This window comes from Mytilus trossulus, chromosome 12 (assembly GCF_036588685.1).
Source record: "Mytilus trossulus isolate FHL-02 chromosome 12, PNRI_Mtr1.1.1.hap1, whole genome shotgun sequence".
In the NCBI taxonomy this organism is placed as follows: Eukaryota; Metazoa; Mollusca; class Bivalvia; order Mytilida; family Mytilidae; genus Mytilus; species Mytilus trossulus.
This window is the reverse complement of record NC_086384.1, coordinates 25,009,998-25,028,986: the sequence shown is the minus strand read 5'-3', so window position 1 is coordinate 25,028,986 and position 18,989 is coordinate 25,009,998. Positions and strand designations below refer to the sequence as shown.

The window sequence follows — 18,989 nt, the reverse complement described above, 5'->3', positions numbered from 1 at the left end:
TTGACTTATTTGTAAATCTGACTTTGCTGAACATTATTGCTGTATACGGTTTATCTCTATCTATAATAATATTCAAGATAATAACTAAAAACAGCAAAATTTCCTTAAAATTACCAATTCAGGGGTAGCAACCCAACAACAGGTTGTCCAATTCATCTGAAAAGCAGGGCAGATAGACTTTGACCTGATGAATGATTGTACCGTTGTCAGATTTGCTCTAAATGCTTTGGTTTTTGAGTTATAAGCCAAAAACTGCATTTTACCCCTATGTTCTATTTTTAGCCATGGAGGCCATCTTGGTTGGTTGGCCGACCAAATGGACACATTTTTTAAACATGATACCCCAATGATGATTGTGGCCAAGTTTGGTTAAATTTGGCCTAGTAGTTTCAGAGGAGAAGATTTTTGTATAAGTTAACGACAAGGACGACAGATGCCAGATGCAAAGTGATAGGAAAAGCTTACTTGGCCCTTCAGCCCAGGTGAGCTAAAAAGTTAAAACAGCCAAATAAAATATAAATTTGAAGAGCATTGATGGCCAAAATTTCCAAAAAAATACAGCTACAGTAATTTATTCTTAAGGTAGAAAAGCCTTAGTAATATACCCTTGGGGGAAAACTCCCCCCTGCAATGGTATCCACCCAGTGGTTGTAAATAGACTCTATTGTAAAATTGTAGAAGACAGTGTGTTATTCTCTAGAAAGTGTTGATGGTATTGTGTCCATGAGTTGTCTGATTCTGACTCAATGTAGATGAAGTATCTATGTATCTTTTGTCAAATAATGAGATAAATATATCATATTTCAACATTTATTACTTTCTCTATTTTAGGATTTTAATAGATCTTTGTTGCAAAAGTAATCTTGGTCAGACATGAGGTGTAGAAAGACAGTTGGTGCACAATATATCTGCATACACATACATTTCATATGTATAAAATAGAGTACTGAGATAAAAGAATGCTTGCTAGAAATTAACAATAACAATAAGGAGAAAAATTATTGTAAGTGTGTACTTTTGGAAGCATTTCCATGGATTGCTACAAGAAAAATAAAAGTTGATATTTGAGTCATTTAAATCTGATATTGTCTTTTTCTACTAATGTCATTGTTGCTAATGGTTGTGGATATAAATCATATGTAAAAAGAATACAGAATTATTTATGGGTAATAAAAGTTAAACAGACAAATTTTGCTCAAATCAATTCCACATGATGATTCTCACATGAAATGACATGAAATTGTAATGTTAATTTCAAATGAACTTTACCAAAAAGGAAAATTGGTATTTTCATGATATAAATCAAATTTGAGAATTTATTTGAATAACTGTACTTTCAAAATTCACTTGAAAAAAATCATCGGATTTACAAGCAAGTTTTACATATAAGCTTGTTTGAGGTTAAACTAATAGGAACTACTATTCTAGGAAGCAGATGCAGCTATATGTTTAAAGCCCACTACGATAATCAAACCCTGAAGATCAGGAGAAAAAAGACAAATTGATGATCATGATATTCCTTCTGTTGGATGCTGTTAAGTGTAGCTTACTGTAGATTGCATATACAATGGGCCTAAGTGAACACATTGACCACAGAAGTTATATAAGATAACAATATCACAGTAGGTAAATATCTTGATATGAGAAATAATTACCTTCTCAATAAGTAAGTCAATCATTTATTGGTAGGATTCTTATTTCTGACATTTTCCAAAAAAAAATGGGCAAATTATTTTTCACTATTTTTCGATTATAGATATAGGAAGATGTGGTGTGAGTGCCAATGAGACAACTCTCCATCCAAATAACATTTTTTTTTTAAAGAAAACTATTATAGGTCAAAGTACGGCCTTCAACACGGAGCCTTGGCTCATGTCTTTTCTCAAAATTAAAAGACCTCTTATAAGACAAATAGCACTGGAATATTGCATTACCAATGTACAATATATCATTTTTTCTTCAGAAACAATGTAACCTAACAAAAAATATGCTAACCACTTGACTAATTTAAAGTCACCAAAAGCATGCCTAACAGTGGGATGATTAGTCTTATGTTCTGCATTAAATGAAATTGAAATAGACCTTAGCTAAAGCAAGAATATAACATGTATCATAAGGTATTCTTCCTAAATGTTCATAAAAAAATCTTACTGTGGATTCAATATTATATTGGGATACCAATGCTTTCAATGATTTACAGGGTATATAGGGAAACCAGGAATTTAACTATAACAATAAAAACAAATATCCAGGAAAATATAATGTTTCCTTAATATTACACAATAATTAATTATCCAAAAGATATATTAATCCATGTATGAACTGTGTAAAAATTCTGTTACTGGAGAATGACTATAATTAGCAACAATATATATATAAACATTGATAAATGGTTTACAATCATTACTTATTCTGACATAAATCAGAAGGTCAGGTTTTGATGACAGAGAAGGATCCATACATAATATTCATTGCTGATATGGCAATAAAAAGGAGCAATCATAACAACACCAATAAATACATAAATTATAAAAGTAAATGCACAAATTCATCGTTATCACATTGAGTATAAAAGATGCATATGCTAACACCAAATCAATGACTAATTCTTTTCTTTTAATGGAAGACTAAAAGTTAAGAACCAATTCGTAACTATCACTTTTTTCTCAGTTATATCATTTAGGAAAACAATTGCAAGGAATGTGAATGTTCAATAAGGCAAAACAGTACAGCTTTTACAACTGTAAGTGTATAAATATTCAAAAAAAAAAAGTATTTTAAGCTTTCAAAAGCTTTTTGAAACAATACCTCTAAGGTGGTTTTCTTTTCTTAATTAATTCATTTTTGTTTCAAATATAGATGTGACCTCAAGTGTCTTTTTTAAAGAAAGAAGTATAAAATTTTTGACGATTCAATTTTATTTTTGTTTCAAATATAGATGTGACCTCAAGTGTCTTTATCTTATTCAAATTAAACAACAAAAGCTTAAATAGGTGGTTTTAAATTCAATTCAATTCAAATATTTATTGTCATATAAACTCTGAACAATAAGTTTGTGACAAATAATATAAACATACACAAGCATTTTGGAGTGTGATATGGAGTACTTACATTTTTTCAACATCTTTCCTTCCAAATTAAGAAAAATCTAAAGAATGATAAATTAATTTGGTGTGGACTAACTTACAAATTTGACTAGCATAACTGGGCAATATTATAATAAATATATTATACTTCATTCTCATATATTTCTACCAACAGCTAAAACATTCCGAGTAAAAGCAATATCACATTTTCGGATTTCAATTAAAATACCACTAGTCAATACTTAAAAGCATCATGATTTTCTTCCTAATATATTTGCTATCCTTTTTCTAGTGTCTGCTATAGATCCACCTTTCATTTTTCCTTGAGGCTTAGCAGCATCACCAACATATGAAACAGAACTATGAGAACTGCTGACTGTTGCTGAACTCATTGTTGATATCTCTCTTGATTGTACTGGCGGTGTTTTCAGTGGATTTAAACTTTTCGAAGATGATGTGTAAGTTCCTTGTCTATTTAAATTTTTATTATTTTGTTTATTAAGATCGTCATTAGAAGTTCTCCTTGCACTGTTCAGATCACCGACAGAAGTGTTTCTAGCACTGTTCATGTTTTCTGTAGTTGCTGTATTGTTATTCACTGTACTAACAGATTTAAGCGACATGTTACTATCGGCAGTCGACTGTCTTGGATTACTGCCTCCACTGTACCCACCTATAAAAAATAATAAAATAATTTTCTATAAAAAAAAAACACTAGTTGAACATACAACATTCTTCATTACCTATGTTGAGTAAGATGGTTATCTAGGCCAGCTAAACCAGTGAATGCAAGATGTAGTCAATCCTAATCACTATTACTACCTTGATTAAACATCGAAAAATTAGAATAAGTTGTTGCTTATATTTTCATTTAATTTTTTATAGATATAAAAAGATGTGGTATAAGTGTAAATGAGACAACTGTCTACCAGAGACCAAAGGAAACACATTAGATGTATCAGCACAAATAATTGTTTTTATGGATATTTTTTTTGAATAAAAAGTTCTATCTTAATATCCACTGCATTTAGTACAACCACTATGATAATATGAAAAAGTGTTCTTTTTTTCTCTTTGTCATGTACAGTACTGAGGACAGATTAAGCTATTTCAAGTTTACTTTTCTATCTTTTCTTCTTTGACTCAATAAAAGTGACAACAAAAACAAGAGTCTAAAGAAAAACTTCTGTGTAAAGTTTTGGTTGATAAAATTTCTTTCTTTACAAAGGTAAAAGAATATGAAATGACATTTAAAATTAAATCAATGTTTCACAGGTAAATTTTCAATGAAGACATTGTACATTTGAATAAGATTTATAAATTTTTGCCAAACATTTACTCCAAATCTCTACATATAACGTTCAATATAATTTTATCTTTAGTCTTTCAAGCAAAATGTAACTTTGTGCTGGACCCTGCAAGTATCAAATTTTATATGGCTACCTGGAGGTTTCTTCAGTTTCAGAAGTTCTGTCCTGGCAGTACTCAGTGCTTCTGTCAACTCAAACCTTTCCTCTACTTCCCTTTGTACAGTTTCTTGTAAAAACTTCACCTGTAAAAGCAAAACACTATTTAAAAAGAACTTGTCAGGTTATTCAAATTAAATTTTTTACAATAGAGTTTACTTATAACACGGATAAGGGGGTTAAAATGAAAAATGATTAAAGATAACATTGCTACCAAAGAAACAGCTGTAGTTGGTTTGTGTCTGTCATATTTGTTTTCTTTTTTTTCATAAATCAGGCTTTTTTGCCAAATGTTATCATAAAGATTTACTAGTATATTTGATTTTTTTTTATATTAATACTCATATATAATTGTTGCATTTCAACATTTTAATATTTCTAAATTCACTATTCAAGTATTTCATAACAACAACTAGGCATGCACTATAAAAGAAAGAAATATTATTATTATACCAAAGCATACTTGTATTTATGGAAAAAAACAAAAAGAGTTTTAGGTTAGAACTGCATTTGGTGGTAAACAAATTTCAGTTTTTTCATACATGTACTAGCTATTCATATAGTAAATAACTTGTTATTTTTTTTTATACCTCATTTTTTGTTGTTTTTAATAAATCTGTCTTTTGAGTAAGTTCCTCTCTAGCCTCCTCTAACTCCTCATGAGTTTCTTTAAGCTGTATTTTCAGGTCAGCCATCTTTTCATCACTACCATGATCTAACCGAGCTAAAATTCAAATTAAATAATATCATGTTTAATCAAGTAAAAGAAAATCCTTTATTTAAGTCTCATCTCTTTCAACACATAGTACAAAATACAATTAAATAATAAAATAATTTATAAAAGAGCCAAGCTAAGTATGGTTGTCACAAATTTATGTTTATAATCTTCATTGCTATTGAAGTTTTATTTATTCTTCAGGTATTAAATTATGCACTTTTCTGTAAATTCACAGCTACATAAAATACTTCAGACAAATGGTTATAAGATACATGTATGATTCTTTGATGAAAATCCGACTTAAAAATAGTGTCATATAAAGTATTGTTTTACCTTTATTGCCAAAATAACATGCAGCAATAAGAAGAACTTAAAGAATATAGTTTTACCTAATCTATCTTCTAAGTCTCTAATAATTGATTTTAGACTTTCAATTTCTCTTCTCAAAGATTCTTCTGTCTCCTTAGCTCTAGTTTTATTATCAGCTAAGAGTCTCTGTAGATCCCTGATCTCAGCTTTGTACCTATTTTCCACATCATTTAGTTGTGATTTTAACTTAAAATAAAATGTGAATAGTGAACTCATGCAGACATTTGTGAATATATGTCCAAGTGAAGGTGATATATACCCACTGGTAATAATTTGGCGATCGTTTAATAAGTTAAAATCTAGCAGTGAAAAAAATCACTGAAAAAAGTTATTAAATTTTAAAATTGTGTAATCTGCCAAAAAGGTGGAGAATATTGATACATGTATTACTGCAACCCATCCTGGTTTTTTTAACCTTGTACAAAGACATTTGTCAAAAAAACTACATGCAGTGAAAATTAATCAATAGAAAATATATATATACATGAACATCTTATAAATATGAGGACAAACAGATCACATGCAAATAATTACGACTGAATTATAGATACCTGTTGAAACATTTTTGTTTCTACTTTTCAACATTTTTTTAATTTTTCGCTTTAAACATATAGGGAAAATTCTTACCATTGATTCCTGGTTTTTAGTAGAACCCTGATATTTTTCTAATAATTCTTGATATTTCTGTTTCTCTATCTGCATTTCCTGTAACATAGAATTGATATTTCAAAACTTGAAGACAACATGTATTTTCTATGAAGTCAATATAAAATAAACTCTTAAAAATCTGCGAAATACCTCAAACTTTATCAAGAAATTTTCACTGTATTAAAAAGTTTATCTTTTAATTTTCTGCTGACATTAAAAAGTTAGACATTTCAATCTGTCTTGAACTTCTACAATATCAAAAGAAGATCAGTTATATGAACAGTTCTTACCATGACAAAGTTTTCTACCAGTCTGTCCTCCAAAGATTTCAAAGCTGTCTGGTGTTTCTCCCTCTCTTTTCTTAAAGCTTCTTCTAACTGAAATGTTAAATGAAAAAAAATACAAATTGAGGAAATAATATACGAAAATGTTTTGATCGACCTCTTATTCTGTGTTTTTTCTGCAAGTTTCATAGTAAGACATGGAATTTAAAATACCAATTTGTTTATAAAAATAACAGCATCATATCCATAACACAAATCTATAAAACAAAAAATCATTTCACTAATTATTATCTAATAGGGTAGCATATAAATAAATTAAACTGATTTCATTGTCAATCAAAAAGCCTTAATGTAGAGCAAACATGGCTAAAACATTCAGAAGTCAAAAATAAAAATGTGAAATTCATCTAAAGTTTATCTAGGGAGGCAAAGGCTTAGATATATGTCTTATTTCATGGCTATTATTGTTATATTTTTTTCCCAATCAATGCCCCTTTTTTGTTTTGTATTTAATGAGTGACCAAATGAGCAAAATTAAACACAAAAACTACAAAATATGGAAGCATAAACAAAATTAAAATCTACAAACATACCTTTTCTGGCCATTTATCTGCCTCAAATAGTTTATTCTGGAAGCTTTGTCTCAGTTGTTCTATTCTGTTTTGATGGGAGGTTATCATTACTTCTCTGTACAAGTAAAAACAAAGTAATTATTTAACTTCTAACCATGGTATAAAGTAAATACAGGTTGGTTACTCTTAAAAGTTATTTCATTTGGTGACATTTTTTAATAAAGATAACTTTGTTTTTCCAAGGCTGAAATTTTCTATCTGAAATACTCTATGTTCAGTATATATATACAAAAGAGATGTTCACAGTATATTAAAATTATATGTGATGTTACACTACTGTTTCAGGTAAGGGTGAGGATTAATAACATGGAAAACTCTGTGTAGAACACTGTACTTTGACCTATAACAGTTTACTTTCATAAATTGTGACTTGAATTGAGAGTTGCCTCATAAGTACTAATACCATAACTTCTTATATCTATTGAGAAACAGTTTTATGTAGCATTTACATTAAATGTTGTCAACTAAGAAGATTTTTTGATTGAAAGTTTTTTCTTTATTACTGAACCTTTTGTTGATTTTAAGGTGAAGAACAGATTAACTTTACTATGATAAATGTTAATACCAGAAATCTTCTCAATATGTTCACTAATATGCATCAAATATAGTTTGAACTGTGCCTAAATGACAGTACATAGGCGGATCTAGGGGAAAAAATTATGGTTGATAATATAGGGAATCACTGAAGCACGACTTTAGGTCAGTCAGAGCTCCCCCTTATGAAAAGTTCTGGATCCCCCACTGCTGAGTAGGACTCATGCACACTATTTACCTTTCAGATTTTAATTGTTCTATCTCTGCCTTTGCTTGGTTCAATACATCTTTAAGTTCTCTACTTTCAGCTGAAAATAGCAAAATATAAATATAAATACATATACAAAACTATTCTTAATACCAGCACAACAATGTTAAATATATATATTATAATATATGTCTATGTAAGAAACAAAAAAGTAAAACAATAATTTACAGTAAGTACACACAAACAATTAATTTGCAGTTGATAGATTCCCATCCCATACAAAATTTAAGTGTATTTTTAAACCGTTACAACTTACAAAACATGATGTCATGCCTATACATATGTGCAATATGTTGTTTTTTTTGGATTTTGATGTTAATATTAGATATTTTGTTTCATTTAAAATTAAACTCAAGACAATGTGGGTCTTTTTAAGTGACCTTGTGCATTTGGGCTGCTGGCTAAATAAAATTATCCTTATTTATTTAAAATTAATATTTAGCCATATTTCAACCAGTACTTACTGACAGTAAAAGTAGCTTTCCAGTGAAGTTTTATGTTTACCAGTACTTACTGACAGTAAAGGATGTAGCCATATTTCTACCAGTACTTACTGACAGTAAAAGTAGCTTTTCTGTGAATCTCTTCCTCTTTTCTCTGTTGTTCATGAAGTCGGTTTTCTAAGTTTTTGTAATCTTTCAAATTTGTGGCAAGTTCTGCTTGTTTCTTTCCTAATTCATTTTGTAATCTATAATTCAAGTGTTAGCTACATGTAAATACAATTAACTGTATACCTGATCATGCTGACAATTGAATATTGATAAATTGAAAATAAAATAGCAATTACTTCATGTACTCTACACAAAACATTTCATTTCATAGTCAATTTGTTTAATTGCTGGTTGAAAAGATGTTAATTTCTTTATGTAAACTATTTTTTGCAATTTTATGGCAGATTTATTGCTGTAAAAAACAAGAGACCTCAGGAATCAATATCAATAATATCAGCATTATATTATACATTTTTTTTTCTATAAAAAGGAATTTTTGATATCATGATTACTCAATCAGCTACAATTAATATATTGTAATACTAACTTCTGTATTGTCATTTCAGAATTTTGTTATTTCTGTCTGAACTGTGACTCTATCAACAATCATTAATATATGGTAATACTTACTTTTGTATTGTCATTTCAGAGTTTTGTTCTTTCCTTCTAATTTGGGCTGTTTGATCCTCCATATCCTGATTTTTATTCCTGAAAAGAAAATGAGAAAAAAAATGCAATCAAGTAAAATAACTATTCAGTGAATTTATTCTTTATACGAAATGTCTTTTTTTTTAATACAGAGCTTTGGTCAGAAAAGTTAATGCAATCAATGCCATTTTGATTTGGGGTTACTTCAGATTAAAGTAAAGAAATTTTCAACATACTTTTCATCTCAACCGTCTCAATTTTGGGACCTGTCATAAGCTTTCATATAAATTATAAAGATAAAATATTGAAAAAGAATACATGAAAAGAAAGATACCATTGTTACATGATTTGTCTGTTAAAACATGCTGTATACACTTTGCTCATTGTTGAAGGCCATACAGTGACCTATAGCTGTTAATTTCTGTGTCATTTTGGTCTCTTGTGGAGAGTTGTCTTATTAGCAATCATACCACATCTTCTTTTTTATGAGTAAAAAAGCACAATCCATATATGTCTGATCGTTCTGGTTTGTACTTTTTCCTGTTTATTTTAATGACATGAATACTTACCTTAATTGATCTTTGAACTGTTGAGATTCCATTGTCAAACTTCTACATTTAGATACTGCTTCATCTAATTGATGCTGTAAATCTGTTGAACAAAACATTTTTATATATTACCCTAAATCTTAACAATGTGATTCATTTACAACAATCAAATTGTGGAAATTTCTAAATTGACATGTTAAAAGTTGAAAGAATTTGATTGACTGGCAGAATATATAATGGTTTGTACATACTGTAAATTCAGAAATTATTGCGTGCATTTATTATTGAGATTTTGTCATTTTAGACTTAAATCATTTATTATTGAGATTTTGTCATATTAGACTAAAATCATTTATTATTGAGATTTTGTCATTTTAGACTTAAATCATTTATTATTGAGATTTTGTCATATTAGACTAAAATCATTTATTATTGAGATTTTGTCATTTTAGACTAAAATATGATTTAAATATTTGCGATATTAAAAAAAAACTGGTTTGCACATTCATATAAACAATTTCAATATGCAAGTTTTATTCATTGTGATTAAAACCCTGTAGCGTTTTACATAATAAAAACATCGCAATAATTTCTGAATTTACAGTAATCAAATCCATAAAATTAAAGTGAGCATTTTTTCTGCACTTTCAACATCATTTCACCCTGAATGTGAAATAACATCATATTACAGTAAATTTGAAATAAAATAATGCATTTTACACTAAATGTAAAATAGCATTTTTTTACACTGAATGTGAAAAACTTTTCATCTTAATCAATGGGAATGCTTTCAATTTTTCACAAACCAAAGTTACTCGTATTTTGTAATTTAGCTCTTGTTTCACATGTCAATGTGACGGAGTGTTTTTAAAATAAAGCATATTGTATCTTATTAACAAAAATAATTCAGCACTATATTCACCTGATCTACAAAAGCTTCATAAAGGTTTGAATGCCTAGGCAATGAAACATTGGCATTGTCAAACAATCATTCAAATTCAGCTGTAGATTTAAGAATCTTAAAAAAATGAACTATTGCATTGGCTGATTGGTCTTCTCTCCAATCAGGGTATCAACCAAAATTAAAGCTTCATGTAAGTTTTTAGTATTATATAATTCAGGCTCTTGCCAGGAGACATCTATTGCCTGATGGGACTGAAATATTTCAGTAAGGAGTTTTATCTCCATGTATTACCTCTAGTCTTTGTTTCTATATTGGATAACTGTTGCTGTAGTTTGTTGTTTTCATCCACTAAAATTGAAAGTTGCTGTAAATCTTGTTCTTGCCCTTTAACCTTTTCCTTCATTGCTACACTTGTCAACAGTGCTTCACCCTTTTCAGTTTCCAATGAACTTATCTTCTCCTGTAATTTTATCTTTTCTAAATAGAAAATAAATACACAATAAAATTTGGTGTTTATATCAGATTGAGTTCCTACATGTATTATTTACATAAAAAACAATGTATATTTTACTGTGTAGTGTATCATTTTCATTGGGTGTTTAATTTTGTTTATTTTGTTGGATAATAGAAAATCATGTAAATTTATGCATACATTCCGAATTAACAATACAAATTAAGAATCTACTAAAATAAAAAATGCCAAAACAAACTTTAAACCAATTGAGTCTCAAGCAGCATATAAAAATCTACCAAAGATACCAGATTATAACTCAATACTTCATACCCAAGTTTTGTCTACAGAAAGTTTCAGTACTTGTGCTTAAATAAAGACAGAGCAAGGCCAAACCAGTTACAAAATTAAAGCGCTTTGAAAGTCTAAAAAGTTCAATGCTATTTCTTGTCAGCACTACAGGGTTGTTGATACACTCGGGATGAACCATTCACCAGCATTGACATGTACCTAGAAGTTGCATTAACTCAGCTTATGTACCAAGCTTATAATTAGTTTGCCAGAATGTATAATCAGCTTATACAGGTGTCATTGGTGGAATAGGATCTGAATAGCCTTCCTAACCAACTGACATCTCACTCAGTTTTTTGTTGGATATGTGTTGCTAAGTCATTGGTTGTCTATGTTGTGTTTTGTTCATTGTTGTTTTTTGCCATGGCATTTCCAGTTTCGTTTTTGACTCATGAGTTTTAATGTTCCTTTGGAATGGTTCACCTTTTTTTGTTAAGCTTAGTAATAATAACATATCAATGTACCATTATCTCTTTGTTGACAAATCTGTTTCAGATCAGAAAACATTAACATCATTTCTTCCTTTATCTTTTTATTTCTTTCTTCAACAAACTGATGGACACTTGTCACTTCTGTCTTCTGTTCTTGTATCTTCTTTCTAATCAGTGGCAGCTGCTTGTCAAATATTACATTTCTTGATCTGAAATACACACATTATGAATATTAAACATGAAATTACAATAGTCATTCATAAATATGTAAATTTCAATTTAACACTTGAGAAGTACAGTTATTGTGACAGTATCATATTGTATGAAACAGTATGTTTTGAAAAAATCAATTTTATTCCCTTATATTCAATGATAATTAGAAATAAACTAGGTGGGTTTTTTTTTTATAAAAAGAGAGACTGTAAATGCAGACGAATAAAGATTACAAAACTGGAAGTCTGACTCCCTTCATCACTGAAAACTGCCAATTGTACTGAAAATGGTGGTGCAATCAATAATTTTTGTCAATCAATCATCAAATCCTTTATTAACCACTTTGGTAAGTACTTGTAAAGTAAACTTGTCAGAATCAGGACTTTTCCTTTTATTACTTTCAGCTGATAATCATAAAGTAAACTCTTCTCTTGAGTTCCTTGCATTTATTGATTTTTATGCTAAGTTGGTGTTCTATATATATATATTTATGCTAAGTTGGTGTTCTATATTATATATTTGTTGTTTGAACTTGTTTCAAAGTCTTACTTGAGTTTCTGTTGTAAATCATCCTTGACTTTTGTTGTGTTCTCTAGATTCTTCACTAATTCATGGTTATGATTCTGTAACTTAATTGTCATATTTGATTCATTCTCTAAACTCTCTTGTAATGTTGTTACCCTACAAATAAGTACAAAGTAGATATTTAGACTGTAGGCTGTAGTTAATTTCTATATTAACATGAACTGCAGCAGATTATTTTTTCCATGTGTAAATTTTTTTTGCTACAAAAGTAAAAAGAATATGAAATCTAATGTAAACAAATACAAAAATGAAAAAAATAATTAATTCAGTTCATTAGAAAACAATTGGAATAACAGTTTCAATCCAAAAAGTATGTACCTTTTTTTTCCGAGCCTCCTGAAAAAGTGTCTGCAAGGACACAGAAAGGGGTTTCAATTTCTTCAGGGTGATATATAATTTCTCTAATTGAAACATTAGTATTGTGCATGTGCATCACAGTTACAAGCTGAAAGTTAATTTTTCAATCAAACTGGAACAAAATATTATCTCAAAAGGTATGTGCATCAAATAATAATGCCAGCAATATCTATTGGAAAAATGTGTATAATAATGAAAACTCACATTAAACTTTTATCACTAATAATATTTTGTAGATCTGCAATCTCAGACTTTAATTGAGTAACTTGTTCTTTTAGTTGAATTTCCCTGACTTCACATCCCTTTAAATGTTCCAGTTCCTTTTCTGTAGCTTTCAGTTTCTCCTCTAGCTTTTTAATCTCATTGTGTATGAGGTAACTAACTCCACAATATTTACACACTGTCTCGTCTCTCTCCATTTTGTTGATCTCTTCAGGTAGAGGATACTGTGGGTTATAATGTTCAAACATCTCCTGGTTGTTAATTTCTTTCTCTGACATATTTACATCTGTTTTCATTCCGTTTCTGTTAAATATAAATCAAATCATATGTCTTATTATTTTTTTATATTATGTTTGTTTTATAATAAACCCGAGTCTAATCAGTTTGAAAGTATATATTATCCTCTTAGACTAATGATCCATTATTAAAATATATCTTTTATTTTTTTAATCATACTTTATTTTTTTTCAATTTGTTTATACCTTAAGCAAAAATAAATATTCTAGCTATGTTACGTATTGTTATGAGCCAGACATGGGGTAATTGAAATATGTAATTGTAATTGACTGTAATTAATTACAATTTATCATGTAATTGAATGTAATGTGTAATTGAGCATTTTTTCAATTACATGTAATTGAATGTAATTAATTACATAGCCAAAATTGCCTGTAATTGACAATTACTTTTCAATTACAAGTCAATTACATTTGAAATTTTGGATCAAAAGATTAAATCTTGTGTTTTCTCAAAAAATTATTAAAAGCAATAATCTTAACAAATGTTGTAAGCTGACAAAGAAAAGCCTTCACAGTATACTTTCTGTCAGATTTCTAAATCACTTATTTAAGATAAATAATTTGAATAAGCTGGGATAAAAATGAAAATCATTTCAAAAAATAAAAAATAGTGCTCTTTTTTTGTATCATTTACAATCAAATAAATTTAAATAAATGTAAAATTTCAATAGGTAAATTAAAACAATTTAATATTTTCAAGATATTAAATAAGGCCTTTTGTAATTTTCAGAGAAAACACAGAGATTTGTACATTCTGCATTCTGAGAATAAAGAAATTCAACCAACATTGACACAATGCATAAAAAAAAGTGTAAAATATTCACCGTCTGATCCAAAACAGTTAGAAATGACAAATGCTCTAATAATTAAAGTTCAGAAATGGATGATTACTTGTCAGATAATTGTATTGATATGTCAAAAGACCCTCTTTTGTATTGGCATAGTAACTGTCAACGTTTACCACGTCTAGCTAAGTTAGCAGTGCAATATTTAGCTATTCCAGCCACATCTGCACCAGTTGAACGCTTATTTAGCACTGCTGGAAAAACATTTAGGCCGGAAAGGTGCAGACTGGCTGATGGAACATTTGAAAAGCTGATGATGGTCAAATGTAATGGGAAAATGCTTAAATAAGTTATATGACACAATACAAAAATGTGTATACTAGTTGAACACTGTCTAATTGTTATAACTATAGAGCAATGTATAATACTTATGTACATATCATAGAATAAATGCATGTTTTCAATGTTTTATCTTAATTTTCCTTTCAAATGTAATTGAAGTAATTAATTACATTTGCCAAGTAATTGGAATGTAATTAATTACATTGGTAAAAAAAGTCAAATGTAATGTGTAATTTAATTGAAGATTTTGTAATTGTAATTGAATGTAATTAATTACTTTCAAATGTAATTGACCCCATGTTATGAGCTTCCAAACGAGGAGCAGGATTTGCTTACCACTCCCAAGCAACTTATATCACTCCTAGTTTTGTTTGAAGGTTTTTTTGTTGTTCTTTGTGCTGTTTTTCAATCCCTGTGTTGTTAATATGGCTAACAGTCTTGTCTATACCTACAACTATGTCCCTATCATGATAATTGTGTTTCTATTTCACAGTGTGAGAACATTAATTACTCACCTGATTATTTATTAATTAGGTTAGGATTAGATGTTATCGGGACAGTACGCCCTAGGTCTGTTCGCCCAAAGAGTCCATTCACCCTACTTTAAAAATATTAATATTGAGGTCATTGAAGTTGAAAAAACTTATTCAGATATTTCTATGGTAAATATATCATGTATATTCTTGAAATTTATGGATTTGTTAAGGATCATTAATTGTTCAATGTAATAATAATTCCAATCCCTGGTTTTGTTTTAGATGAAATGTTCAGCTTGAAATTAATAAAAAATAATGATGTACAAACTGTAAATTATAAAATGGATAAAATTTACAAGTTCATTAATTTATACTCTAGTCTAACATTTGTGTCTAAGACTAGTCATACTGCATACATTCGTGATTGACTGAATACAATTATTTTGTTAACAAATATCAATAAAGATAAATATAGATTCTTACATTGATACCAGTGGATTATCGGATTTATCCAATCGAGATAGTTAAATTATCAATTTTAAAGTCCGAGCCGCCTCGGCGAGGACTTTAAAATTTATAATTTAACTATCGAGATTGGATAAATCCGATAATTCACGAGTAACTATGTAAGAATCTGTTTCTCTAATGATTAAAAAGACATTTTCTTTTTTTGTGAACTGAAAATCCCCTTCGAGTGCCTTTCACATTGCACGAAGTTGTCAATTTCATTAACACCTGTTATCAAATTTTGATTCATCCAGTTAGCTAAAAAGGTCATGACCCTTAAAATCATCCAATGATCTTTTGGGATCACCGGCAACCACACGTTGATTAAATTTTTTGATACAATGGGTTCGGAAAAGGATAAATTTCAATAGAATTAGAGAAATACATTGTATTCCAGTATTCTACTCCGCAAATCAAAGGAAAAAATAAATGATAAATTGATTGCGGCAATATAAATATTGTGTCAATTTTTCAACAAACTTTAACATATTTTCTTCAAATACTTAAATAATGCGACTAGACAACAATAAGAAGAAAAATAAATCAGGGTGAATGGACCCTGGGCGAACAGGTACTAGTGGCTGGGCTAATATGAATCAGGGTGAACGGACCCGGATTAGATAGAAGTACAAGTACAAATCTGCTGATGTGTGATGTTTAATCACTACATAATTCATAAATGTATCTTATACTTTCATGATTATGATATAATGTTGTATCATCTACCGGTATGCTACATGTACTGTAACCTGAGATCACGAATTTCATTACAAAATTGCTCGTCTCCACCGGGACCTCTGTGTTACAAGGCAGCACGATAACCGACTGAGCTAAAGAAGTACTTCCTTAGATCAACCGCTTACGGCTGACTAAGTATCTACTAAGATTTTCAAAGGGAATCAACCCCGTCACACTTCCCCCACCTCAAGAGTCATTATACTCTATAATGATGATATTTTCATCTTTTTTATATTTATATTTTAACCTAGCTAGGTAATTCTTCTAACCGTGGGTTATTATTGTTGGGCGCCAATCTAACCAGAGAGCACAAATTTCATTACAAAATTGCTTGTCTCCACCGGGACCTCTATGTTACAAGGCTGAGTACTAACCGACTGAGCTAAAGAAGTACTTCCTTAGTTCAACCGCTTACGGCTGACTATTAAAGTATCTACTAAGATTTTCAAAGGGAAGCAACCCCGTCACACTACCCTTCAAGAGTACCAGAGTTAGTAAAAGTATGAGTTTGTAAACATTGGGTTGACTTGCTAGTTTATACATGTAAGACTTGACAATGATAAAACTTTAAATAGTTGACAACATGGTTGATGAGTTAATTTATCATTTCATTGAGTAATATAACTGCACTATAGTTTTCATGATACAAGGTGGTCATTTCTTAGGCAGCAACCATTTGATTTTCTGGAGGGCTATGGGTTTTTTTTCTTGACAATTTTTTTTTTTTCGCGGCAAGTCGAAAACTATTTTTTTCTTTCAATTTTAGCATTACATATAGTGGCAGCTGAGGGTGAAACAAACATTTTTTTTTCTCAGAATCAAAAACAAATCATTTTTTTCTCAGAATCTAAAACAAATCATTTTTTTCTCCAAAAACTGGAAACAAACTTTTTTTTCCAAAAAAAACATAGCCCCCCCCCCCCGAAAATCAAATGGTTGCTGCCTTAGGCTGTTGGTGATAAAAGTTTAAGTCATATGTCATGGTAACTGATAAATGGCAGAGAAGATGGGGAAATATCTGAGAGAGGCAGGGACCTTTATGAAAAATTACCAACTACAAAACACTCAATTATGTAAGATTTCCCAATTAAAAGACATTTCAGTATATTCGCCCAACTACTGAATTACTACAAGAACCGAGTAGGCTAAACCAATGCCTTAAAGTCATGTAACTGTGGAGCACCTGAAACGCTTCAACATTTCCTTCTGGAGTGTCCATGCTCTGAAAACGAACGAGAAGATACGAGACTGGACGGCGAGAACACAGAAGAGACAAAAACCAAATTACAAACAGTGGCACATTACATTGACAGAACCGGCAGATTTAATACTGCTGTTCCTCAATCCCAATCTTAACCAGCGCATACCAAATTAAAAGCACAGAGAAGAAAATACGTCGAGGAAAACTGCACATTGGGACAATTTGTGCCAACAGGCCTTAAGAGTGAGGAACTGAATCTGAAACACAAGTATTGAATAATCATTTTATTACAAATTCTAAAAAGAAGAAAATGTCTGCCATCAGAATTTGAACTTAGTCCGAGATTACTCTGACGTCCGACGGCTGTTTAGCCAGACAAGCTTGTCTGGCTAAACAGCCGTCGGACGTCAGAGTAATCTCGGACTATATTGAACTAAAATACTTTCGAGGAAGGGATTCAAGAGGCAGAGTCTGTACGGAGTACAAACTCAAGTTTGTGTTAATTTCATGCAGATTTTATAGATTAGCTTTTTCAACCTCGTAACAATTTAGAGTTTATTGTTTGGTTGACCTACTCTTGTGTAACTTGGTGAACTGGAACTTTTATTATACTGTATCAACAAGTTATTTGCATATTTCAATAGGAAATGGGGTTTTGACATCTACATTTCATGCTTTTTCTTGTTTTGACTCCATTTTGAAACCAATGAAAACATTTACATCCGGGAAACTTGGCCACTGTAAAACAAAGTCGATTTCAGAATGAAATTATCCGGAAAATCAATTACGTCATTTTATATTCAAAAAGGTATTACTACAGTATAAATTGAGAATGGAATTATAGATAGAGAATCACATAAACATACATCAGAAGTCAACAAAACACAAGAGGAAACTTTAACCCTTCCCAGTAACAGGCTCTTGGGGAATAAAACCCTTTTTTCTAAATATTTTTATTCAATTCAATTCAATTCAATTCCAAGTTTTATTGCCATATAAAATTTACAGTTTGTGACATATAACAACAACAAAAACAAATATAGACAATAACTAAGTAACTCAATATATATACACAAATTCAGGTAAATATTAAAGGGTCCCCTGTCCTCAGTTCCATTGACTTTTTTATAAAGGATCCTAGTTTATTCATGCACTTGTGTTGGTGTTGATGGGTTAAGTATATATATATATAACTTTGTCATTGTCAGTGAGATTAGCAAATAAATTACTTTCTCTGTTAATGCAATCAAAATATGTTAATCTAATATTTGAATTATGAGAACAATTTATTAAGAAATGTTTCTCATCATCTAGTACTTTGCATGCATTTTTTGCAAAGTTGTTACTGAAGTAATTGGGCCTATAATAATCTCAGATCATAGTCGACTGAGTCCTATGTATGGGACATAATTTCATATTGACGGATTATACTATA

The 18,989-nt window shown here is 29.9% G+C and overlaps 1 protein-coding gene across 2 annotated transcripts; it reads right to left on the bottom strand.

The window, feature by feature from the left end:
- Positions 1-796: 796 nt before the first annotated feature.
- On the bottom strand, positions 797-18,289 carry LOC134693471 (early endosome antigen 1-like). Of its 2 annotated transcripts, none has more exons than XM_063554305.1 (16): positions 18,130-18,289; positions 13,189-13,509; positions 12,592-12,723; positions 11,863-12,038; positions 10,888-11,073; positions 9,714-9,795; positions 9,127-9,204; positions 8,560-8,693; positions 7,976-8,045; positions 7,165-7,258; positions 6,578-6,664; positions 6,267-6,344; positions 5,660-5,825; positions 5,143-5,276; positions 4,530-4,638; positions 797-3,759 (listed from the first exon to the last, which is right to left on the bottom strand). In XM_063554305.1, the coding sequence occupies exons 2-16, from the start codon at positions 13,500-13,502 to the stop codon at positions 3,338-3,340; spliced, it is 2,262 nt and encodes a 753-aa protein (XP_063410375.1). In that variant the 5' UTR covers positions 13,503-13,509; positions 18,130-18,289; the 3' UTR covers positions 797-3,337. The 2 variants fall into 2 exon arrangements, with proteins under 2 accessions (XP_063410375.1, XP_063410373.1); XM_063554303.1 differs by having other exon boundaries at positions 18,221-18,289.
- Positions 18,290-18,989: the final 700 nt, after the last annotated feature.